The sequence below is a fragment of the Podarcis filfolensis genome (assembly GCF_964270895.1).
Source record: "Podarcis filfolensis genome assembly, chromosome: 17".
Lineage (NCBI taxonomy): Eukaryota > Metazoa > Chordata > Lepidosauria > Squamata > Lacertidae > Podarcis > Podarcis filfolensis.
In genome coordinates, this window is record NC_139621.1 from 31,638,340 (window position 1) to 31,661,856 (window position 23,517).

The 23,517-nt window shown below is 45.8% G+C and overlaps 1 protein-coding gene and 1 long non-coding RNA gene across 2 annotated transcripts in view; both read left to right on the forward strand.

The window, feature by feature from the left end:
• CLCN1 (chloride voltage-gated channel 1) overlaps window positions 1–23,517 on the forward strand; it is a 100,114-nt gene that overhangs the window by 37,510 nt on the left and 39,087 nt on the right. The window contains exons 2-5 of the mRNA XM_083593034.1: window positions 16,534–16,687; window positions 17,856–17,987; window positions 20,898–21,026; window positions 22,554–22,687. Coding sequence (XP_083449160.1) covers window positions 16,534–16,687; window positions 17,856–17,987; window positions 20,898–21,026; window positions 22,554–22,687 — 549 coding nt within the window. The remainder of the gene's footprint in view (window positions 1–16,533; window positions 16,688–17,855; window positions 17,988–20,897; window positions 21,027–22,553; window positions 22,688–23,517) is intronic.
• On the forward strand, window positions 11,154–12,893 carry LOC310753094. The gene is made up of 3 exons (XR_014543176.1): window positions 11,154–11,233; window positions 11,565–12,262; window positions 12,507–12,893. It is a non-coding gene; the product is annotated as an uncharacterized lncRNA (long non-coding RNA).

Below are 23,517 nucleotides of genomic sequence, written 5' to 3' on the forward strand. Positions count from 1 at the left end.
GCCGTACGCCGGCTCCCTCGGCCAATAAAGCGAGATGAGCACCGCAACCCCAGAGTCGGTCACGACTGGGACCTAATGGTCAGGGGTCCCTTTACCCTTTACCTAGTCTCCAAGATTTCTCTCATTTTCCTCATTTCCTCCAACCCACCAGGTCGTTCCACTCTCTGCTCAACTTCCACGATGGTTATCTGGGCCTTGAAAAGCATATGGAGCTGAAAGAGGAAGTGGGAACAAGTATCAACCATACCGCTTCCTCTTTCATCTCCATGTACTTTTCATGGGAGAATAAGATAGCCGCCTTCATCTCCTTAGGAACTTGGAAGCTTTGCAGGCACCAAGGAAAGTGCTCAGTGGCACAGTTCTGCCCACAGAAACTGTATTGGGAGCCCCATGGCTTGGCTAGACTGAGAAATAGGGCCTACCCCCAAGCTACCCAGAAAGTAGGAGGGATTTGGAACTTGTCCCCCATATTCAAACCCATCATTCTAACCAGCAGACTACAAGTCCTCTTCAGGCAATAGTCAGAATAAGAGGCACGTTTGCCAACGCTGCCTTTGCCATGCTGAGCAGCAAAGTCTAAAGGGGGTTAATAAATGTATTTGCCTGTGTGCACAAACATGCTTCCATGTGATCCCTGCATAATGGGTTCTTAATCAGGTTGGAAGTGCATTCAGGTGAACATGTTTGTAAGCCTCCCTTTAGAGCTTGCTCATCACAGCAAAGGCAGGGTGAAGGGGGCATGGTGGCGTGTTTTGAATTTTTAATGCCCAAAGCAGACTACGCTGGTCCATGAGAATGGCTCTGTTTCTTAATGACTTGGGTGAGGTTTATATGTCGAATGGGGGAAAGTAGCTCTAGGAGGATGGAAGGCACAGCTTGGCCAAGAATATCACGACTGCCTCACATAGGTAGCCTTAGGTGCATTTTGGACATGGGCAAGTTTTGCAACTAGAATTCACATATTCTGGGGCTTTGCAAATTGGTGCACTGTGTAAAAGCAGCATGGATGAATGCTGATTAGATGAAGCTCACATAAATTACTTAGGCTGGTTTCCTGGGAATATTTTGTTTGAAGTGGGAATTGGTAATCATTCATTCATTTTTTTGGTAACTGAATGTGGCAGTTCTATGAGGCATCGGGATCTGAGTGCAGCTGAGAAGAGTCTTGACAACATCCCTTTGATAATCAAGGGCCTTCTTCCTTCATTGACTTACATTCATCAGCCAACTCATTGAGAACCCATTGGCATGCGAATAAGGAAACTGATACTTCATCAGAATTAAACCCAACAGAATCTAAACAGCACCAGCCACAAGTTCTGTGTGCAGAAACAGGTCTCTTTGTACAGCTAATCACCTTTGTAATACATATCAAATACATTTTACACTATTTACATATTTGCAGGTAGGCAAGTATGTGCACAAGTCAAAAATTTCATATGCCTTGTTGAAGCATCATTTTGATGCTAAAATATTTTTATCTCAGAAATCATACTCCAGGTAATCAGCAGTCACAAAAAAAGCCCTCCTTTAAAAAGTTATCTTCCAGCACTCCTTGTGAAAATGTTCACATTCATTAACCAAACCAGATCTGATTCGCTATGCAATGTTATCACATCATTCCATTTACTCCGTGATCCCTGATTGGGCAAGAGCATACCCTCCAACATTCCTCAGATGAAAATAGGGACATTTCTCACTCTCCACTGACCCTCCTCGACCCCCCATATTTGCCCCCCGCCCTGAGAATTTCCACCACCACTACATCAACGGGACACAGCACAGACACCCTCCACCATCCTGAGAAAATCCCTTAATCCTGATTTATTCTATTCTTTGATAGATTTATAAAAAGAAAAACACACCAATAAATAAATTTTAGGAGGGGGCAAGATTAGATGTGGATTCACAATGCAATATATATATATATATATATATATATATATATATATATATATATAAATAAATATGGGATGCGGATGTCACTGTGGTGTAAACCACTGAGCCTTGGGCTTGCCAGCCAATCAGAAGCTCAGCAGTTCGAATCCCCGTGATGGGATGAGCTCCCGTTGCTCTGTCCCAGCTCCTGCTAACCTAGCAGTTCAAAAGCACGCAATGCAAGTAGATAAATAGGTATCACTCTGGTGGGAAGGTAAACAGCGTTTCCGTGCGCTGGCCACATGACCTGGAAAAACTGTCTGCAGACAAACGTCAGCTCCCTCGGCCAGTAAAGTGAGATGAGCGCCACAACCCCAGAGTCGTTCGCGACTGGACTTAACTGTCAGGGGTCCTTTACCTTTTCACACACACACACACACACACACACGCACACACAGTGGTACCTCGGGTTACAGACACTTCAGGTTACAGACTCTGCTAACCCATAAATAGTACCTCGGGTTAAGAACTTTGCTTCAGGATGAGAACAGAAATCGCGCAGCAGTGGGAGGCCCCATTAACTAAAGTGGTGCTTCAGGTTAAGAACAGTTTCAGGTTAAGAACGGACCTCTGAGGTAAAGGTAAATGTAAAGGGACTCATGACCATTAGCTCATCTTGCTTTATTGGCCGAGGGAGCCGGCATACAGCTTCCGGGTCAGAGGTACCACTGTATATATAAATATATAAAATCAAGACTTCTTGCGCTCCACTCTACTCCCCCTTTCTTCCTGGCCAGCGTGGCCCTGCTCTCTGCCTGCCCCTCTGAGCCGGCACATCACACAGGGCTGGGCCTCGGTGGCCACAACCTCCCCTCCTACTCATCCACCCTCCAGCAGCTGCTTCAAGCTGCCCAAAGGAGGAAACTGGAAGTGGTGGTCAAGGAGAGGCGATGGGATGCTCCCTTGCAGCCTCCTCTGCTGCTGCCATCACCACTCAGGGCAAGCGCTGGCTCATTTGCAAGATCGGTGGCGGTGGCACTGGCTGGGGAAATAGGGACATCCTTGGATCAAATTAGAAGCCAGGATGGCTTTCATAATTCCGGGACAGGCTCTGGAAAATAGGGAGACTTGGAGCATATGCGAGGTGCAAGTGGAAGAAGCACTCTGCCCACCTCCTGTAAAGTGGGTGCATGTGTGAATATTCACACAGTTTAATTAAATATCAGTGCAGTGGTGGTGGGGATGCTATTCCACTTAGTATTTCTGCTTTAAAAAAATTTAAACCTGAGAGTATTTGATGCACCTCTAAAACTGATTCTAGAGATGAAAAATGGAGAATTCTCTCAGCTAGGGGAGGAGAACTGCCGAATGGAGGTGTAGAAAACAGTGGGGAAAATGAAGAAAGCAATGTCACTATTATTTAGTTACTCAGTTTGCAGACAGGACTTAGGATTTAAGAATACTGGAAAAAATAATTATCCACCCCTGCCCCGGCTGCTTTGACTTCCAGTTCAAAGTCCCAAGAGGAAGTGTGTGTGCATTGCTAATGAAGGGTTAAGCAATAAAAGGCCAAGAGCAATGGCAGAGGTATGGGGGGATCCCAGGACAGAAATAGCAATCGGCAAGGTTGTGTAGCGATAAACATTGGCCTGATGTGCTCTTGGAGAGCTACTGCAAGGGGTGAGGAGGAGTTCAGGATCAGGAGAGAGAAGGAGCTCACGGATCAGGCTGAGAAGAATGGAAAGGGGTCTGAACTTTGTGTACCCGCTGCTATGTGTGGAGCCCAAGACGAGAATAGTAAATGAAAAACCTTGTGAGGTCATCACCACCCACAGCGCTTATATCTTCAGGCTGCATCGGAGTCAACTCAAGTGCTATGGTTTCCCCCGTTCCAGTGTAACTACATCCTGCAGTTCAGGAGTCTCCGGTATTAAGAACTGGTTATTTAATATACCGGGTAGCAATGTGTGCATTTATCCTTATTTTCTTTTTGCATTTTTACTCACAATTTCAGCTTCTCCCTGCTTGGTGTTTACACCCTTCGGATATTTGTGGGCCGTTATCATATTGCTTCTTAGTCATCGTTTAGCCAGCTCTTTTAATCTTTCTCCTCAGGTCAGTCTCACCAGCTGCTGTCCAAGGATCTCCTGCAATTTTTGCAGGCCCTTTCTGGCCCTGTGCCCACGCCGTGGCATAACAACATACTGCAAAAGCTCTCTTTAGAACTTGCAAGCACAATATTATAGAGCTCGCATGCGGGAGAAGCAATTGGACTGATTTTCAGTATTGATCAGAAGAGGGTAGTTGTTTTTTTGAGTAACATCCTTTCCAGGCTGTACCCAGGATTTTTGTGGTGAACTTAAGGATATATTTGTGACCGAGTGGGGCTTATCAATCAATATGGAACAATAACCCCCCCTCCCTCTCTGCTGTTTTTGGACTGCAACTCCCATCATCCCTAGCTAGCAGGACCAGAATGCTTGTACTGTGCCCTGATCTCACCAAATAGATTGGGCGTTCTCTTTAGCCCTATCCAGGTGTTTAAGATCACACAAAAAGGAGATAAGTAATGCTGCACACATGCAGCTTGCACATCTTACCAGCTCTTTCCACATATTTGGGGGGGGGCATGCCCCGAATGCACAGAGGAAATTGGGGAGGGACCAGTGGAGGGGTGGGGTGAGTGTGCGGGCTCCAGCTTTCCTCCCTCACATGATTATTGCTCAAATAGGAAAAGTTGTACTCCTAACAAACTACCTACCTGAGCTAATGGATGTAATATGTGGTTGGGTGCTACGGAGCTCCAGTCTGTATTTTTCATTGGACCCTCAAAATTTATGTCATCGCTGCCTTGTTTGGAAGGCTCCAGATTTCCTGGCAGCCAAGACAACCAAGGGACAGTTTTCTTATCTGGTTCAGAAAAGGGTGGTCTAGTGGTAGTCATGGGCATAGCCAAGGGGGGCAGGGAGGGGCAGCTGCCCCCTATCAATAAAAATAATTAAAAATAGCTAACTGAGGTTCTGCCCCCCCCCCAACAAAAGGCCTGCTCCCCCTAAAATAAATCCTGATTGCACTCATGGTGGTAGTGGGTGTTTTGTTGATTCCTTTATTATGTTCAGATGAGTTTCTAGTTTCAATTTGTTGGTTAGCTTTTCTAGTAGGGCTGTTTCCCATACGGTTTGGTACCAGTGGTCCAGGTTCACTCCTGATAGGTCCTTCCAGAGTCTAGTTATGATGTTCCTGGCTGCTAAGAGTAGGTGGGTTATGAGTTCTTTGTAGCGTGAGTGTGTGTTATTGTCTTGAAAAATATTCAATAGGGCCAGTTCTGGAAACTTTTGAGACTGACTGGTTAAGAAGTAAGAAAAAAAAGCTAAGTGTGTGTGTTTTACAGCTGTTTTTAGTTTAAAATAGTGTTTTCATTGGATTGGATTGTTAAGTGTGGTTTTAACAATTGTCCAATAAATGTTACTTTTAATCTTTTAAGATAAGCCCTTGACAAAAGTGTTTGGGGCAAAACACATTTGGCATATTGCATGACTAAAGAACCTGTTCTTCTTAGCATCTTTGAAATTTTGCGCTCTCTCTTTTGCATGACTATTCTGTTCTAAAGGGCTGCTGGACCCCAGAAGATAATGGAATCTCAGAGGCTTCTGAGAGCTCTTGCAGGATTTCCAATACTGTACAGTACTGCTGGTGCCTTGGTCTCCCTGTGAAGTTTGGGCAATAGATGTACTTGATCCAAATATCCTCTTCCACTGAGAAAGGTCCAGCTGGCTCCCTAATTCACTGGAAAGCTCTAAGCTATGAAGCAGTTTGGGAGGTGGCTTGAACACAAGGTGGTAGATGACTCACGGTGTGTCTTGCCAAACATGGACGAAAGCTTGTTATTGAGCTTAATGTGGTATAGAACCAGTCTGGACACGTGTACCTCTACATGCCCTACCTTTGCCCTTCCTGGCATATAACATCAAGTCTGGAGGGACTTTGATCAGCTGGACCAGGGAGATAGTGAATACCTCATAAGTGGGGAAAGACCCAGCTGCCCTAGATGAGGCAGTCGTACATCCGCTAATGAAAAAGTCCTTCTGAGACACAGAAGATTGTAATAAATATTGGCAAATTCCAAATGTTGCCTTCCTGTGCAAGGTGCTTGAGTGCTTGGTTGCAGTTCAAGTCCAGTTGCTCCTGGATGAGACCAATTATCTACATCTATTTCAATCATGTTTCAGACCTGTTTTTTTGGCATAAAAGCTTGCTTGGTCTCTTTGATGGATGCCCCAGTCTGTTTCTAGGCACAATTCCAGGTCCAACATATTCTCCCTTTCAATTCAAGAAGTAAGAGAAATAGAGACACACAGTGGTTTATTCAGATATATTTGTATGCAAGTCCTACTGGATTTATTCCAGTGTAAGTGTTAGAGAGTTTCAGATTAGGGCATTGTTGTTGTTTAGTCATTTAGTCGTGTCCAACTCTTCATGACCCCTGGACCAGAGCACGCCAGGCACTCCTGTCTTCCACTGCCTCCCACAGTTTGGTCAAACTAGGGCATACACTAGGGCATATCCACACATACATGGGTTTCTCTTTCCACGTGTGAGTTTAAGTGCCTTCATCCCCACATGAGTGCTTTGAGTTTTATTCCTCCCAAATCCACCTCCATGTTTCCCTTCCACACTAGTGGGTTAATGCTTGATGGGGGATGCGGGTGACACTGTGGTCTAAACCACCAATTTTCTTGGGCTTGCCAATCAGAAGGTCGGCAGTTCAAATCCCCGTGACAGAATGAGCTCCTGTTGCTCTGCCCCAGCTCCTGCCAACCTAGCAGTTCGAAAGCACGCCAGTGCAAGTAGATAAATAGGTACCTCTGCTGCAGGAAAGTAAACGGCGTTTCTGTGCGCTCTGGTTTCTGTCGTGTTGTTCCGTTGCGCCAGAAGCGGTATAGTCATGCTGACCACATGACCCAGAGAGCTGTCTGTGGACAAACGCTGGCTCCCTCAGCCTGAAAGCAAGATGAGTGCCGCAACCCCAGAGTCACCTTTGACTGGACTTAACTGTCCAGGGGTCCTTTACATTTTTGCCCTTTTAATGTTTGATGATATTGGTACTTTGTCTTGTTGTCACCCTCCCCTCAATTAGTACTTACTCATCCATCATAAAATCCAGAAAGCTGAGGTCCAATTTGGGCATACATGCAAGAATTTTTTTATTCATGCACAAGCACTTTCAAAAAAAATAAATTAATAGAAGTTTTCCAATATTCCAAACCTACAGTATTAGAGAGGGGAGGTGGGGAGAGAGAGAAGGAAAACAGCACGTGGACTCTCTGTCTCTGACTCTTTCCCTCCCTTCCCTTCTGCATGAAATGAGGCTGGGAACCACATGCATCCCACTTTCAGCAGGTTCCCCACCACTGGCCTATACAGATGTTTTTATATTCTGTATTTTCTATTCTAAATACAGGTGTTTTGTATTCTGTGTTTTATATATTCTGTGATAGATGAATGTGCGCACACACACTGTACCTTTAAAGCACATTCAAAACACATTCCCTCTGCAAAGAATTCTGGGTATTGTAGTTTACCCCTCACAGAGATAAGAGTTCCCAGCAACCCTTAACAAACTACAGTGCCCAGAATTCTTAGAGGGGAAAGAATGGTGCTTCAGTTGTGCTTTAAAGCTATAGTGTGTATGCAGTTGTAGGAGTACGATTTAGTCCTCAGCTAAGCATGCTTTAGTTCATATGATTTAAGACACCATCAACGCCTGTCATAGCATGGTTGAATAGAAATAAGACACAATGGATTACAGTGTATAAGTACAGTATAAGGACTTTGTTTTTGTTTTGTTTTTAAAGTTGTTTATTGCTGCATCATCATAGTTAGGTCAACATCATAGGTAGTCACGTTTATGCCGTCTGCAATGCTTCCTGAAGCTGCTCTGTTATTCTATCCCATCATATTTCCTCCCTCCCTCTTTGTTTCCTCTATATTTCTTGGCTTTAAAAAGTGTTTTTGTCTTCTTCTATGCAGTTTAAAAACAGTCAGAAGGGTAAATATTTATTTGATATATTGATGGCTTTTTACTTTATCCCCAATTGACTTGGGGGAAAAGAAGTCCTTGTTTCCAAGCTCTCTGGGAATGAGTTGGTAGCCTTCCGCCATGTGCATGTGTGTATTTGTGACACAGTAAAGTCAGAAAGGAATTATTTTCACTTGCTTTCCAGAAGAGTAGTTGTATTGGTCCGTTCTACTAAAATAATAATAATAATAATAATAATAATAATAATAATAATAATAATATCTCTGTATACTTATTTGAAGGCTCATCCAGGCTTTCATTTGTCCTGCTGCTTTCCCCCAGGAAAACCTGCTCTTTAGTGCTGAATCGGAGCAAATGGCAACCAGGTTTTCCGCAGATGGTTCTTGGCTCCAATTTAGCACTAAAGAGCCTGTTTTCCCTGCGAAAGCGGCGAGACAAGTGTAAAACCGCTCAGACCTGTGTCTAGAAAGCACGGGATAAGCGAAAAACTGCTTGGACCCATGCCTTCTATGCATGGGACAAGCGGGAGTGTGGGCAGTCCTTGAGAGTAACTCTATCAAATACAGTAGGGCTTACTTTTGAATAAGTCTACAGAGGATTTGGAATCGGCCACTGAGGTAGCCACAGTGAAAATTAATGTACTGAGGTGTTTATTGCAGGTTAGTTCTGCCCGTCCTTGGCTTTGGCTCTGCCCCTTACTGGCATGCAAACACCCCACCAACTGTTAGTAGAGCTCAGTTGGTAGAGCATGAGAATCTTAACCTCAGGTTCGTGGGTTCGAACCCCACGTTGGGCAAAATATTTCTGCATTGCTGGGGTTGGACTTAGATGACCCTCGTGGTCCCTTTCAACTCTATGGTTATATGAGGAGGGCTCCACACATTGGTGGCATGGGAATGTGCCCTAGCATACTGCTGATGAGGAAATGGAACCCTCAAAAGAAGATAAGTGGGGGAAAAGATTGCCCACCCTTTTGATAAATGATGGTTTATTTCAAGAGGGAGGAACCTTCTTCAGCCCAAGGACCTTTAGGGCAACTATCTGTGGGCCATTCATCAGTGGTGTGTGGGGCAGGCCCAAAGTGGGTGGAACAATTAAAGGTATTAATTCTACCTTTGTGTAGTAAGCTTGTTTCTGCACACACCCATATACACGACTCTCTGTTCTCCATCCAGACAGGAAGGAGGCATCTTGGATTACAGCTTGCACAATCCCAGACCACTTGTCCTTGCTGGAAGGAACTGACGGGAGTCCAACAGCATCAGAGGGGCACCACATTGCTATCCCTGTGCAGAAAAAAATTTTTTCCATGCCCCGCCCCCCCAAAAACAAGGATGGATGAGGAAATAGGGGGTACATTTAAAGGTAAAGGTAAAGGGACCCCTGACCACCAGGTCCAGTCGTGGCCGACTCTGGGGTTGCGGTGCTCATCTCGCTTTATTGGCCGAGGGAGCCGGCGTACACCTTCCGGGTCATGTGGCCAGCATGACTAAGCCGCTTCTGGCGAACCAGAGCAGTGCATGGAAACGGCATTTACCTTCCCGCCAGAGCGGTACCTATTTATCTACTTGCACTTTGATGTGTTTTTGAACTGCTACGTTGGCAGAAGCAGGGACTGAGCAACTGAAGCTCACCCTGTCGCGGGGATTCGAACTGCCACCCCTCTGATCGGCAAGTCCTAGGCTCTGTGGTTTAACCCACAGCGCCACCCGTGTCCCTTGGGGTACATTTAGGAGTGGTGAAAACCATCAGTAGTAATGAAGATGTCCCAAAGAGGGAGTCCCACTGCACATTATGCTTGGATCTGTGTTTTAAAGCCCCAACACCATGGTTTATTTTTAATAAAAGCAAGGAGGAGGACATTTGGAGCAAATAAGCAGAAGACGATTCATGTATTCTTAACCGTTGCAAATCCAATGGCTCTCCCCTCTCCCTGTAAGAATCACAACGTCACATTAGTCACCGTGTGGTTACCCCTAACCAACCAGCCCCCACCCCATCCTTTCGTAGGAGATGCAGAGTGGGGGAGCTGAGTTTTATTTGGCTCAATGCTCTCTGTCCCTCCCCAGCAATAGTGGCAAGGGCAGTGTCTTGTTCTGCTGATTCAAGCATCGCCCATCCTCCTCCTGGCACTTGGAGCATGTGTGTGTGTGTGTGTCTGTGTGCGCAGAAGATGGGGAGGAGGGCCGTGTTCTGCGAGGTGTGAATTGCCAAGAGCTCAGGACATTTGCTAGTGGGGGAACACGAGCCTCCTAGTGAGTGTTCAAGCCAGTGCTGGGTTATTGAAGGGCATGTGACAAAAGAGCTGTGTGTTCTCAAATAAATCCTTCCCCAGGCCGCTCACCGAGAAATGGGGGCCATGCAAAAAGAAAGGGAGAAATGGGATTCAGAAATCTGCTTGGCGTGTAAGTCAGCATATTCAGCTAGCTCAAAGCCCTGTTGATCCACAGCACTACTTAAAGAGCAGAAAAGCACCTTGAACTCTGAACTCTGCCCAACCTAGGCTCCACAGTCTTGCCTGCAAGCTCCCGGGGCATTCATGAGTAGAAATTAAACTGGAGAAAAGAAGGAAGAGGGGGAACAGGAAGAAACTAACCCTTTGTTTATTCTTTTTTTGCTGCAGTGGAAAATCCTCTTTTGCTACTCCTCTATTTTATTGCAACTCAAAACTCACCTAGAACCACTAGGGGGAAGATCACGCACAAGACACAGCCACTCCAGACTTTCTCACTGAGCCCCATTATAAAATATATTGCAGCCTTGGACTAGAGGACTGTGTTATTTCCCACTGGGAGAGGCTTTGTCTCTTTGGTGGCTGAAAATAGTAGTACTTCCTTCTGAGGTTCAGTGCTAAAGTATTCTTGCTGTGCTTTGTGATATGATGAGCCTTAAAAAAAAGAAGAAGTCTGTTGAGAACTTAAGAATAAGTTTCGTATTTATTACTGTTGGAAATCTTATTTTACATTGATTTATTTAGTTTGGACAACTTACCTTTCTGCTTTACAGAATCAGTGTGCTTTATGAAAGCTCTTTTGACCAGGGATGGATGAATCTAGACAGTTTTCAGTTTCTTGTTTTTCCAAACTTAACTTCGGTTCACTACATATCTGCATCAGCTTGTGTGTTTTAATATAAAATCCTCATGAAAAGATGTCAGCATTTTAGAGCACATTTCTCCAAAAATATACCCAGTTTTCTATACATTTTTGCCTAATATGCGGAAATTTGCAAGCAGCTTTCCCTAATACAATGCATTCCCAGAAGTCATTTTCAGCAATATATACATTTTTCTGTTTGCATTTCCCTAATGGGCATGTTTGGTGGTGCTGTGGGTTAAACCACTGAGCCTAGGACTTGCTGTTCAGAAGGTCGGTGGTTCGAATCCGAGCGACAGGGTGAGCTCCCATTGCTCAGTCCCTGCTCCTGCCAACCTAGCAGTTCGAAAGCACGTCAAAGTGCAAGTAGATAAATAGGTACCACTCCAGGAGGAAGGTAAACGGCGTTTCCATGCGCTGCTCTGGTTCACCAGAAGCGGATTAGTCATGCTGGCCACATGACCCGGAAGCTGTATGCTGGTTTCCTCAGCCAATAAAGCGAGATGAGCGCCGCAACCCCAGAATCGGCCACAACTGGACCTAGTGGTCAGGGGTCCCTTTACCTTTATTTGGTTGGAGAACTGCATCACAAAATTCAGAGAAGTGTAATTTCAAACGACGGCCATGTTTAAATTAGCACCAGGAGTGGATTGCTCAGTGGGGAGAAGCCTCTGAAATGGACTTCTGACAGGAGTTGGGAGGGGTGAGGTCCGGGCTGCCTGGATGCATCCATACAACAACCTTGTGAGGCAGGTTAGGCAGAAAGACCGGGGCCGGAACAAAATACCGTATTTCACCGCATCATTGTCACCACCTAATAATAGTCGCACCCCTTTATCCGGGCCCTGAAATCGGTCCCAAAGCATTCACCACACAATAGTGGCAGGGCATTCTCAGAGCGCATTCTCAGTACCAGCTGAAGGTGCAAGGGGAGCGGACGGGCGGACATATCTGCCATGAGTGAGGCACGAGAGACCTTGATTGCACCAAAAACAGTTAGTAACAATTAATAAGCAACATAAACATAAGCATGTTCGGTAATAAAAATTGTTTCCTCACATAATGGTTGTGCCTCGGTTTTTCACCACATAATCGCCACACCATCCTTTTTTTGGAAAAGAAGAATCGGCATTAAAACTGACTATTATGCAGTGAAATACAGTAACTCAGTGAATTTTGCGGCTGAGGGACAAATTAGATGGTTGAATACCCTCCTGGCTTTTTCTGTTTGTTAATGAATATTAGTACAGTGGTGCCTCGGGTTAAGTACTTAATTCATTCCGGAGGTCTGTTCTTAAGCTGAAACTGTTCTTAACCTGAAGCACCACTTTAGCTAATGGGGCCTCCCGCTGCCGCCGCGCCACCGGAGCACAATTTCTGTTCTCATCCTGAAGCAAAGTTCTTAACCTGAAGCACTATTTCTGGGTTAGAGAAGTCTGTAACCTGAAGCGTATGTAACCTGAAGCGTATGTAACCTGAGGTACAACTGTAAGTAGAATGCTGATAATTTCACTGGAAGACTGAAAGGAAGAACTTCACTGGGTACATGGCAGCAGCGGATAAAGATTTCTTCATCGCCATCCCTTCTGCCGCCTCATAGACCAGCAAATGGATGTAAAGCTTCGTCCCAGCCCAGGTCATGGAGAGATTTGGGGAGAGGATGCTGAGAAGCAACCTTGTCAAATTGCTCCAGATCGTCTTCCATTCCACATCTCCACCAGGGCAGCGACAGAGGTGTTGTCATAGTATTCTCCATCATCCTTTGGATATTTTGGAAATCTGTTGGCTCTGTTAGTCTTTGTGGGGTGGCTGGCTATTCCAGTGGCATAGGATGGGCGGGGCAGCCAGGGCAGTGGCCCTGGGTGCATTTTTTAAGGGCAATTTTTTTTGGGGGGGGGGGTGCCTGTTGCATCCTCATGCAACCGGCTCTTGGCAGCCATTGATGAGATTGCGCCTAAGCGCCCTCTGCGACCCTGTCGAAACCGGGCACCTTGGTTTACTGAGGAGCTCCGGAAAATGAAGCGGGATCTCAGACGGCTAGAGCGAGTATGGCGACGGACTCGTGACGGAGCCTCAAGAACATCTTATAGGACGCTTATGAAAGCCTATGAGATGGCTATGAAAGCTGCTAAGAAATCTTACTTTGCAGCTTCCATTGCATCCGCTAGCTCTCGCCCAGCACAACTTTTTAGAATAATTAGGTCAATAACGTTCTTAGGAGGACAACCAAATTTAAGCACAAATTCGACCCACAGCTGTGAGGCATTCGTGAGCTTTTTTGCGGAGAAAGTCCTGTTGCTCCGCCGTGACCTCCCTGCCAATTTAGATACAGTGACTGAACTGGAGGCCCCTCGACTGACTTCAGGTCCAGTGTTGGACCATTTCGATCGGATACTCCCTACTGATGTGGATAGATTCCTCCAAGTTGGTAGGCCCACCACCTGCCTCCTTGATCCGTGCCCGTCTTGGCTGATTAGGGAGTGTCCAGATGTTGCGCGGACCCCCCTGGTTGAAATTATCAATTTGTCCCTTGACACGGGGACATTCCCAGGGGAACTGAAGGAAGCAGTGGTGTGTCCACTCTTAAAGAAAACTTCATCAGATCCCTTAGACCTATCCAATTACCGCCCAGTTTCAAATCTTCCATACCTGGGTAAGGTAATTGAGAGAGCGGTTGCTGAACAGCTTGGTAGGTTTCTGGAGGAAACATCGACATTAGATCCATTTCAGTCCGGTTTCCGTCCTGGTTTTGGGACGGAGATGGCTCTGGTTGCCCTAACAGATGATCTCCGTAGACAACTGATCGAGGCGGGTCAGGACTGCTGATCCTTTTAGATTTGTCAGCAGCCTTTGACATGGTCGATCATGATCTTCTGGACCACCGCCTCGCAGACGTGGGAATACAGGGCATAGCCCGTAACTGGTTGTGCTCTTTTATCTCTGGTCGGGGACAGAGGGTGGCACTAGGGAGGAAAATGTCGTCGCGCCACTCCTTGGTGTGTGGAGTGCCGCAGGCCGCAATTCTCTCCCCGTTGCTTTTAAACATCTTTATGTGCCCCCTTGCCCAGATTATCCGGAGCTTTGGGCTGGGCTGTCACCAATCTGCTGATGACACTCAGCTCTATCTGCTGATGGATGGCCACACCGACTCGGCCCCGGACACACTGACCAGATGCTTGGAAGCTGTGGCTGGATGGTTTCGTGGGAGCCGATTGAAACTAAATCCTTCGAAGACAGAGGTCCTATGGCTAGGTCGGGATGGCACGGGGATGAGAGACCAACTCCCTTCTCTTGCGGGGGCCCAATTAGTGCCATTGCCTTCCGTTAAGAGTTTGGGTGTAATCCTTGACGCCTCCCTTTCCATGGAGGCGCAAGTTACAGCAACAGCCAAGGCGACATTTTTCCACCTTCGCCGCATCAAGCAGTTGGTCCCTTACCTTTCCCGCCCCGACCTGGCGACAGTGATCCATGCAATGGTCATCTCCAGGCTTGACTACTGTAATTCGCTCTACGCGGGGCTGCCCTTGAAGCTGTCCCAGAAACTCCAGCGGGTACAGAATGCTGCAGCGAGGCTCCTCATGGGGTCTCTGCCATGGGAGCATATTCACCCAGTGCTTTTCAAGGTGCACTGGCTCCCGGTGGAGTACAGGGTCAGATTTAAGGTGCTGCTTTTGACCTTTAAAGCCCTTCACGGCCTAGGACCCTCGTACCTACGGGACCGCCTCTCCTGGTATGCCCCACGGAGAGCCTCAAGGTCCATAAATAACAACACCCTTGTGGTCCCAGGCCCTAAGGAAGTTAGATTGGCTTCAACCAGAGCCAGGGCCTTTTCAACTCTGGCTCCGGCCTGGTGGAACGCTCTGTCTTATGAGACCAGGGCCCTGCAGGATCTGATTTCTTTCCACAGGGCCTGTAAGACAGAGTTGTTCCGCCTGGCCTTTGGCTTGGAGCCAATTTGATTCCCTCCCTCCCTCCCTCTCTTTCTTTTTTCTTTTCCTTCTCCTCCTGCGATGAGGCTACATTTTAATATTTTAATGTTCCATTATTTTAATGTTGTTTTTTATTTTTGTTTTTAAGTTGTAATCATTCATCTTGTTTTTATTATTGCTTGTAAGCCGCTCTGAGCCCGGCCTTGGCTGGGGAGGGCGGGGTATAAATAAAAAATTATTATTATTATTATTATTATTATGCCACCCCTGCGGCTCAACCCTGTGCTGCTCTGTGAGGGCAGCTGCATTTTGTTTCGCTGGCATGGGTGTGGAAAGACTATATGAACAGAAGTGTTTACACAGAAAGTTGGGATGATAATTTTCCGAGCTTCTTCCACAGAAGTATGAGGAACAATTGCTTTCTGGGTACGATGGCTCCATTTGGTGAGCTGTCTTAAGGGGGGGGTGGCGGTTGCCCTCCTAGGTGACATCATGCTGGGTCATAAGGAAAGGGTTAAATGAGTGTGAAGTGATTGGCAAATGGGAACCCAAGGGGAGGAGTTAGAGTTAGTGTTGTTAAGGAGTCAGTGGGGTGTTAGAGAAGAGAGAGGGAGGATAAGTCTGTGGGTTGGTCAAGTTGTGTTGTGAGAGAGTGAGAGAATCTGTTAAGAGGAGTCAGATAGACAGTTGAGATAATCATTTAGAAGTTATTAGGAAGGTATAGGTCGGTAAAGAAACTAAGATTAAGAAACTGACAAGAAAAATTATCTGAAACCATAAACTTGTTAAGGCTTATAAAATAAACTTGTTTATTTGGTTTAATGTTAACAACTGTCTGGACTCCATGTGTACCCGAGAGAAACGGGTTGGTGGCAGCGGGGAAGCAATCACAGTGGTGGCACAGGGATCAATAGATCGTCAAACGTCCGGGGACCCTGTGTGATCGCCACAGGGGGTTATTATTATTTTTTTAAACTGCAGCCTCAGCATCTTCCATTTATTTTGGATCACAGTCATTTTGAAAATAATGGATCTTATTTTCTTCCTGTTGCTCTGCAGCACTGGCTTATTTCCTGTGTCTGGCTGGTCTGTTGATTTTAATGCCAAAGAACTAATTACACAGTGGTAACACAGTGAACACTCACCTAATGAATGATTTTCCTGGGAATGCATTCTGTTCAGAAAGCAGGATCTGTGTGTACACAGAACACACACAGGCTGTGGTCATATCTTTCCCCTTACAGATGGAAAAACATCATAATTGGGAAAAAATGGTCCACAGAAAGGGGCTATACATCCCAATGCAGTTTTTCCATTTTTTAAAGTACAAGCACAAGTTTGGAGACTGTTACAGGCATCTAGTTTGGACCCAACATTTCTCCAGAGATATGGCTTGATCACACATGCAGATTCATCAGGTGATTACGGTCTGCATGCTAGTTACACATCATTAAAGTAGATGTAAATTAAAGACGGCACGGATCTAGGGAAACCACCTATGGTGTCTTGCTGCTATCAAGTCCCCCTTGGTCTCTTTTTCTTGTCTTATGAGTGACTTGGTTGTGCTAACTGCCCACTCCTCTGTCCTCAGCTCTATGGCCAGTACACAGACAACCTCTGCAGTCTTTCCCAGAAGGAAGAAGATGAACTCCTGGGGGAGAAGAGGCCCCAACGCAACGGCCAGGGGCCCCTGAAGCGAGTCAGCCAGGCCGAAGTGAAAGCAGAACGCTACTCCAAGTGCCATGGTAGGCCTCAGGGAAGCCCTACTTTTCCAACGGGCTTTCCATACTGGTACACTATCCAGCATGAAAATGGATGGAGTTAATTGTGTCAGGGTGTGTGTGGATGCAATGAAACAATCCCAGAGGTAAACAGAAAGCTTTGGTGCTTTCATTCCATCTTCTGGAAGCTATCTACCTTCAGGAGAACCTTCCTACTACACTGGTGTGTATTGAGGAGCTGCACATTGACCACCAAATAACTGTGGTAGAGGTGGGGAACCTCTGGTCCTTCAGATGCTGCTGAACTACATCTTCCATCAACCCCAGCCAGCATAGACAATAGTCTAGGCTGATGGGAGACGTACCGTACCACAACAACATTTGGAAGGCCAGAGTTTCCCTATACCTGCTGCATGGGTTACAGAGGTTAGAGTTAGATTTCCAGAAACAGGCTTGAGGTAAGAGTTGAGGAACTTTTCACAAGTGACTAGCTGGTTAAATGGCACTATTATGTGCTACTCATTTCTCAGCAAGGTGATGCATTCCAGGAGCAGCTTCCTGGGTTTGGTTTCTGAGGTCGCTGGACATTTATGGTGGATTCTGTAGCATTTGAGTTTATTTACAAATATGCATGTTGAACACGGTGGCAGAAATAAGAACTTAAATGCTCTTACAGTCGAAAGGAAGCTATCACCAGGAATGACTAGCCATAGCAGTACGAAGACAGTGGAATAAATTGGCTCAAGAAAAGGATTAGGCGAATGTAAGGGTTTCGGGGCTATTAATATACAGAATGAGATAATTCAGAAATGATAACTTACTCTCAAAGCGCCTCTCATATTTTTGAGCTCTGGAAAGTAGGAGTTCATGGAAGGAGACTGACACCATGATGTGGCTTTTATCATATTGTTCTTGAATGCACAACATGTAATGTCCTGTTAGATGGACAATTCAGGTCTGCCAGTTTTACAGTTTTCACAGATTAGGTGAAATGGGAAACATTTCTTATTTTTTCTTGCCTACTGTTTGCTGATTTTAAGCCAAATGCACAGTCAATATTTGATTAAGTACATGGATCGAAGCTGATTTGATTTCTGTTGAATTCACTGAAGCTGATTGAACTGATATCCAAGTACTGCAGCTTTTTGTCAGCTCGCACTGTTATGGTCTGAAATTTCTTTATCCTCCACAGCCTGTGCTAAAAGAATCCAGAACTATGTTACCAAGAAGATGGGAGAAGACTGGATCTTCTTGGTCCTCCTGGGCCTTGTCATGGCACTGGTGAGCTGGGGGGTGGATTACTCCAGTGCCAAGAGCCTGCAAGGTAGGTGGACTGACCCTTTGTGAATCCGCCCCCCCAACTCATTTGTTGTTCATCGGGTACATTGTTTACACCAAAAACCCTTCATTAATAACACAAATCCAGAAGAGTTGGACTTTAGGACATTCCCACCACATGTGGAAGTATGTGCCTGTGGAGGTGCATCCTCTCTAGCATTTTGGTGAGACTCCTGGGCGTATCAGCGCTAGTTTATGTGGTGTTAGGTACCATCTGTAAGTGAGTTTCAGAGTGAGTTCTTTTCGCTGATATGGATTTAAAGGGAGGTTTAGACCACATTTTAGTCCATTAGGTGGGGTTAATCTCATAGCCTATGTTGTCCTCCAGTTGTTTTTTGATTACATTGAGGGGGTTTGTGGGATTTTGGAGCAGAATTTTGTCTATTGCGGATACCATCCCTTTGCCATGTTCCTTTGTTGTTAGGAGGAGGTTTTCAAAGGTTGTCAAGGGCCTAGCTGCTGCTTATTTTACTACTGGATTGTTTAAGAGGGCATGTAATTGGTGTATGTAACACTAATGTCTCACAACAAATGAAGCTGATCTGTAGAAAACGCAACATGAAAAAAGAGACAGTGCACATATTTTTGTAAACCAAGAAATATATATATATATAACATGAATCCATGCTACAGGCTGCTGGGAAGAGCAATAACAAGGGAGAAGATCTGTGTGAAGTTTGAAAGGTCTTAAAAAACAACAGACCAGGTTTGCAAAGGCATATATGTACTCTTGTGTAGACAGCTATGAGCAGACGGAGGGTGTCTCCTCAGCAATCTACACCAACTCTCACCTGCCAATTTGAAGAAAATACATCCAGATCCCTGTTCCTGAATCCAGGCTTTTAGTAATAGCTATGACATGGCTGCCTTTACCTTACACAGAGTCAGGGAACAGCATTCAGTCTGCATGTGGCTCCAGCCTCAGTGACCATTGAGGGGAATCCCTGACCCCTGCTGAGGTACACAATATGAACTCAGAGCTGAAGCAGTCACGAGAGGGGAATGGGGTGCGGGTGACAGTGACACAGGCAAACAGCTATGGCAGGCTTTTGGTGCCTCCTGCATATGCAGGTGTTATAGATTGGGGGACCCCACTCCTAAACCCTAGAAATTAATACATTGTAGGATTTTGATTAATTGGGATATGAATGAAAGTACAAGCTGCAGACCTGTGCCAGACAAGGAATCCCCGGGCTGGCTTGTGCACACCAGCCTGGCTGGCCTGGCAAAGAGCAAATTGTTATGTACTGAAGTTCTCACCCTGGGCCAGCAGGGGGATACTGTAGATAGTTTTCACCCAGGTCCACATATGCAAATAAGGGGTTGAAAGTGACATTCAGTGATTGGATAGTTACAGAAAGTGTTACAGTTGCGTTGTAGTGGAGCTCTATATAAGCAGGCTGGCTGAACCCTTCAGTTCAGTTCTGTTCTGGCCTGTGAATAAACAAGAGCTGTTTGAAGAATCGCTGTGTCGTCTGATATGTTCACCCACAACTTAACACAAATCTTTTGACATGACAAAAGGTGTTGATGGGCCATCGGAGAGGAATCCTTTGGCCTGGGGAGACAGGTGTTGCCAAGGTGATGGGGTGTGTGTTTGAGGTGACAGGGAAGAGTTTTTGAGCAAGATGGTCTGGGAAGAAGAGGGAAGAAAAAAGACTGGGATCCATCTTGGGCAGGTTGGCTGCAGGCTGGCTGGGAAAGATGCCTCAGACTCCAGGGCTGCACTGCTGGGAAGGACAAGCTCCTCTTGAAATGACCATCCTAGACTCCCTCCATGCAGACTGAAGGTGTAAATAGGTGAACAAACTATATTTCTTAAAGCTACGACAGTCTTTGCTGTGTCTCAGTTTTCCGAAGGTACACAGACCCTGGGTGAATGCCTGGAACCCCATGGGCTCTTGCCACCGCTCGATGGAGAGAAGAGGAGGCACCCAACTTTTATAACCCATTGTTTTGCATATATCTGATGATTGCTAGTCCCCCATCCCCCACTGTGGCTGTGTACACCCTAGACAGTGGTACCTCAGGTTAAGTACTTAATTCATTCCGGAGGTCCGTTCTTAACCTGAAACTGATCGTAACCCGAAGCACCACTTTAGTTAATGGGGCCTCCTGCTGCTGCCATGCCGCCAGACCGCGATTTCTGTTCTTATCCTGAAGCAAAGTTCTTAACCTGAAGCACTATTTCTGGGTTAGCGGAGTGTGTAACCTGAAGCGTGTGTAACCTGAAGCGTATGTAACCCAAGGTACCACTGTACTTTTAAAGCACATTGGAAACAGTTTCTTTCCCCTCAGAGAATTCTGGGCTCTGTAGTTTGTTACTGGTTTCTGGGAATTGTAACTCTGTAAGTGCTCAGAATATCAGAAGGTGACATTTTCCTCCTAATTGGAGTTCCATATTACAAAAGGCTTTCTATATTTAATATCTGCTGCCACATAGCTGTTAAAGGCACAAGAGTCCTGCTCTCCCCCAATGCCAACCCTAAAACTATGCCAAGAACTCAAGTTTCATGAGCTGTAAAATAAGCCATGTTACTGCCGTAGGTCTTTCACCAGCTCATCTTCAGCTGGCAATACAGTGGTACCTCTGGCTATGAACTTAATTCGTTCCAGAGGTCCATTCTTAACCTGAAACCGTTCTTAACCTGAGGTACCACTTTAGCTAATGGGGTCTCCCGCTGCTGCCACCGCGCAATTTCTGTTCTCATCCTGAGGTAAAGTTCTTAACCTGAGGTACTACTTCCGGGTTAGTGGAGTCTGTAACCCGAAGTGTTTGTAACCTGAGGTTTTTGTAACCCGAGGTACCACTGTATATGCCAAGAGTTCCCGCTGCTCATTGGATTCTTTTCATGTTCTGAAGTTGCTGGCGTTTGTTTTTGTTTCCCCACTACAGCTTACAAGTGGATGTACAACTCGCTGCACCCAAGTATCCCTATGCAGTACCTGGCCTGGGTGACCTACCCCCTCGTCCTGATCCTCTTTGCTGCCCTCTTCTGCCAACTTGTCTCTCCGCAGGCTGTGGGTGAGAGAGAGCAAGGGATGGGAAGATTTGCCTGTTTGTCTAAGGCTAAGGACGCCTCCTGACATCTTTTTCATCACATGCATTTGTGATGATTTGTGCTCATGATGCTGTCAGGGAGGCCACAAACAACCCCTCTTTCAGTGCAGTTTGTGCCTGCAAAGGTTTGGTGGCAGTCACACTGCCATAACCGTCAAGTGTCCTGGAAAAAACGGGAAATCCTATTTTATTGTGCAAGATCGTGGCGGCCATTTAGGGTGCTACGCGCTCTCACGCCGCAGTCTTGCCCCCTAAAGCACTTTGGGGGTTGTGATTGCAGCGTGAATTACGTGACTTGCCCAGGAGTTAATCCTTGAATACTTGTGTCCCGTTTTTTAATCTGAAAAAGTTGGACGGTGTGCATTGCTTCATTTCTAGTCAGGACATAACTTTAACTTCCTGCTGGAATTCCGTCACTTTCCACATCACAAACATTCTAGTTTATTTTTTTGTCCCTTCTTTGTTGTGCTATCGCTCCTCCAGAAATCAATAACATGGTAGCATATTATACCTGTATACCTGTATACCTGAAGGAGCGTTTCCACCCCCATCATTCAGCCTGAGATCCAGCACCAAGGGCCTTCTGGCGGTTCCCTCATTGCGAGAAGTGAGGTTACAGGGAACCAGGCAGAGGGCCTTCTCAGTAGTGGCATCTGCCCTGTGGAGCGCTCTCCCTTCAAATGTGAAGGAAATAAGCAGCTATCTTCTTTTTAAAAGACATCTGAAGGCAGCCCTGTTTAGGGAAGTTTTTAATATTTAATGCTGTATTGTTTTTAACACTTGATTGGAAGCCGCTCAGAGTGGCTGGGGAAACTCAGCCAGATGGGCGGGGTATAAATAATACATTATTATTATTATTATTATTATTATTATTATTATTATTATTATTATTATTATTGAAGCATTTCAAAACCCAGCCAGGTGGGCAGGGTATATATTATTATTATTATTATTATTATTATTATTATTATTATTATACTATAAAACAGAATAAACCCACTGCCAATGCACTGTTACTATGTTAAGAACATGTTGCAGAAAATATACCTGCAATAAAACACCAGTTTGGAGGGGCCCTTAGATTATCCACAGCAACAAATCCATTTCTTTTAAGCCTAGGCTTGCCCCAGTCATGTATGCAGTCTCCCCCCGACTCCCATTTTTAGAGCAAGAAGGGAGCATCGCCAGAGGGAGCTGATATTTTCTGCTCTTGCCTCTTAATTCCCTTAGGCATTTTCCTCCCAGAAGATTGGGGTGGGGTGAGGGGGATGACATCAGAAGAGGGACCATGGGGGGAGATTAGTTACAGAGAGGGGGAAGAATTTGGCTCCCCACATAGGGTTTGTTCAGAACCCCCTGCTTTCTTTGCAAAAGGAGCCAACCTTGTTTTCAGCTAACAGGTGTTTGTCACCAGTAGTTTGAGCCACAGTCTCTCTGCGCTGGGTCTCTTCTGTGGCACAATTCCTCACCTTTCCTTTCTGCTTTGTTCAGGCTCCGGGATCCCTGAGCTGAAAACCATTATGCGGGGAGTCGTCCTCAAGGAATACCTCACACCCAAAGCTTTTGTGGCCAAAGTTGTAAGCCTGACAGCTGGCCTAGGAAGTGGGATACCTGTCGGGAAAGAGGTGAGCACCGCCGGGGCTTGGGGAGGGGAAAAGGGCAAGTCGCAGAAGGCATGGGGTGTAATTTCATTATACACCTTTAGGCTCCAGGCAAAAATGTTCCTCTTTAACCAGACCTTTTGCTGATTGACGTCCAATGCCTTTTTAAAATGTGTTGGGGAGGAGAGAGGTTACTGCGTTGTTTTTGTTTTTATTTTGTGATTTTATGTTGTGAGTTTATGTTGTAACTGCCCTGAGACCTGCAGGTATATGGTGGTATGCAATTATTATTATTATTATTATTATTATTATTATTATTATTAGTGCTGGGGAGGCAGATTTCATCCCCATCACCTCTATTTCTGATGTTCAGGCTATGAGTGCTGTTGCTTACGAAGCTCAGACAGCACCACCTACACATAAGGGAAGTATTCTCAGGCTTGGGGAAACCCTGAGGTTTGCAAAAATAGAAACATATACAGTTGTACCTTGGTTTTCAAACAGAATGCGTTCCAGAAGTCTGTTTGACTTCCGAAACATTCAGAAACCAAGGCGCGGCTTCCGATTGGCTGCAGGAGTGTCCTACAGCTATTCGGAAGCCACAGAAGCCACACCAGACGTTTGGCTTCTGAGGCAAAGTTCGCAAACTGGAACACCTACTTCCGGGTTTGTGGCGTTCAAATTCCAAGTTGTTAATGAACTAAGCTGTTCAAAAACCAAGGTACGCCTGTTTTTAAAGTGAAAGATGTTCTGTTAGGGGAACCCAAAACAGCCCATTGAGGACTGAGGGTGCTTAGTGGCCACAGAGTGCTGTCCAGCTATTGGGGAAGAGAGAACAGAATGAGAAAGCTGGG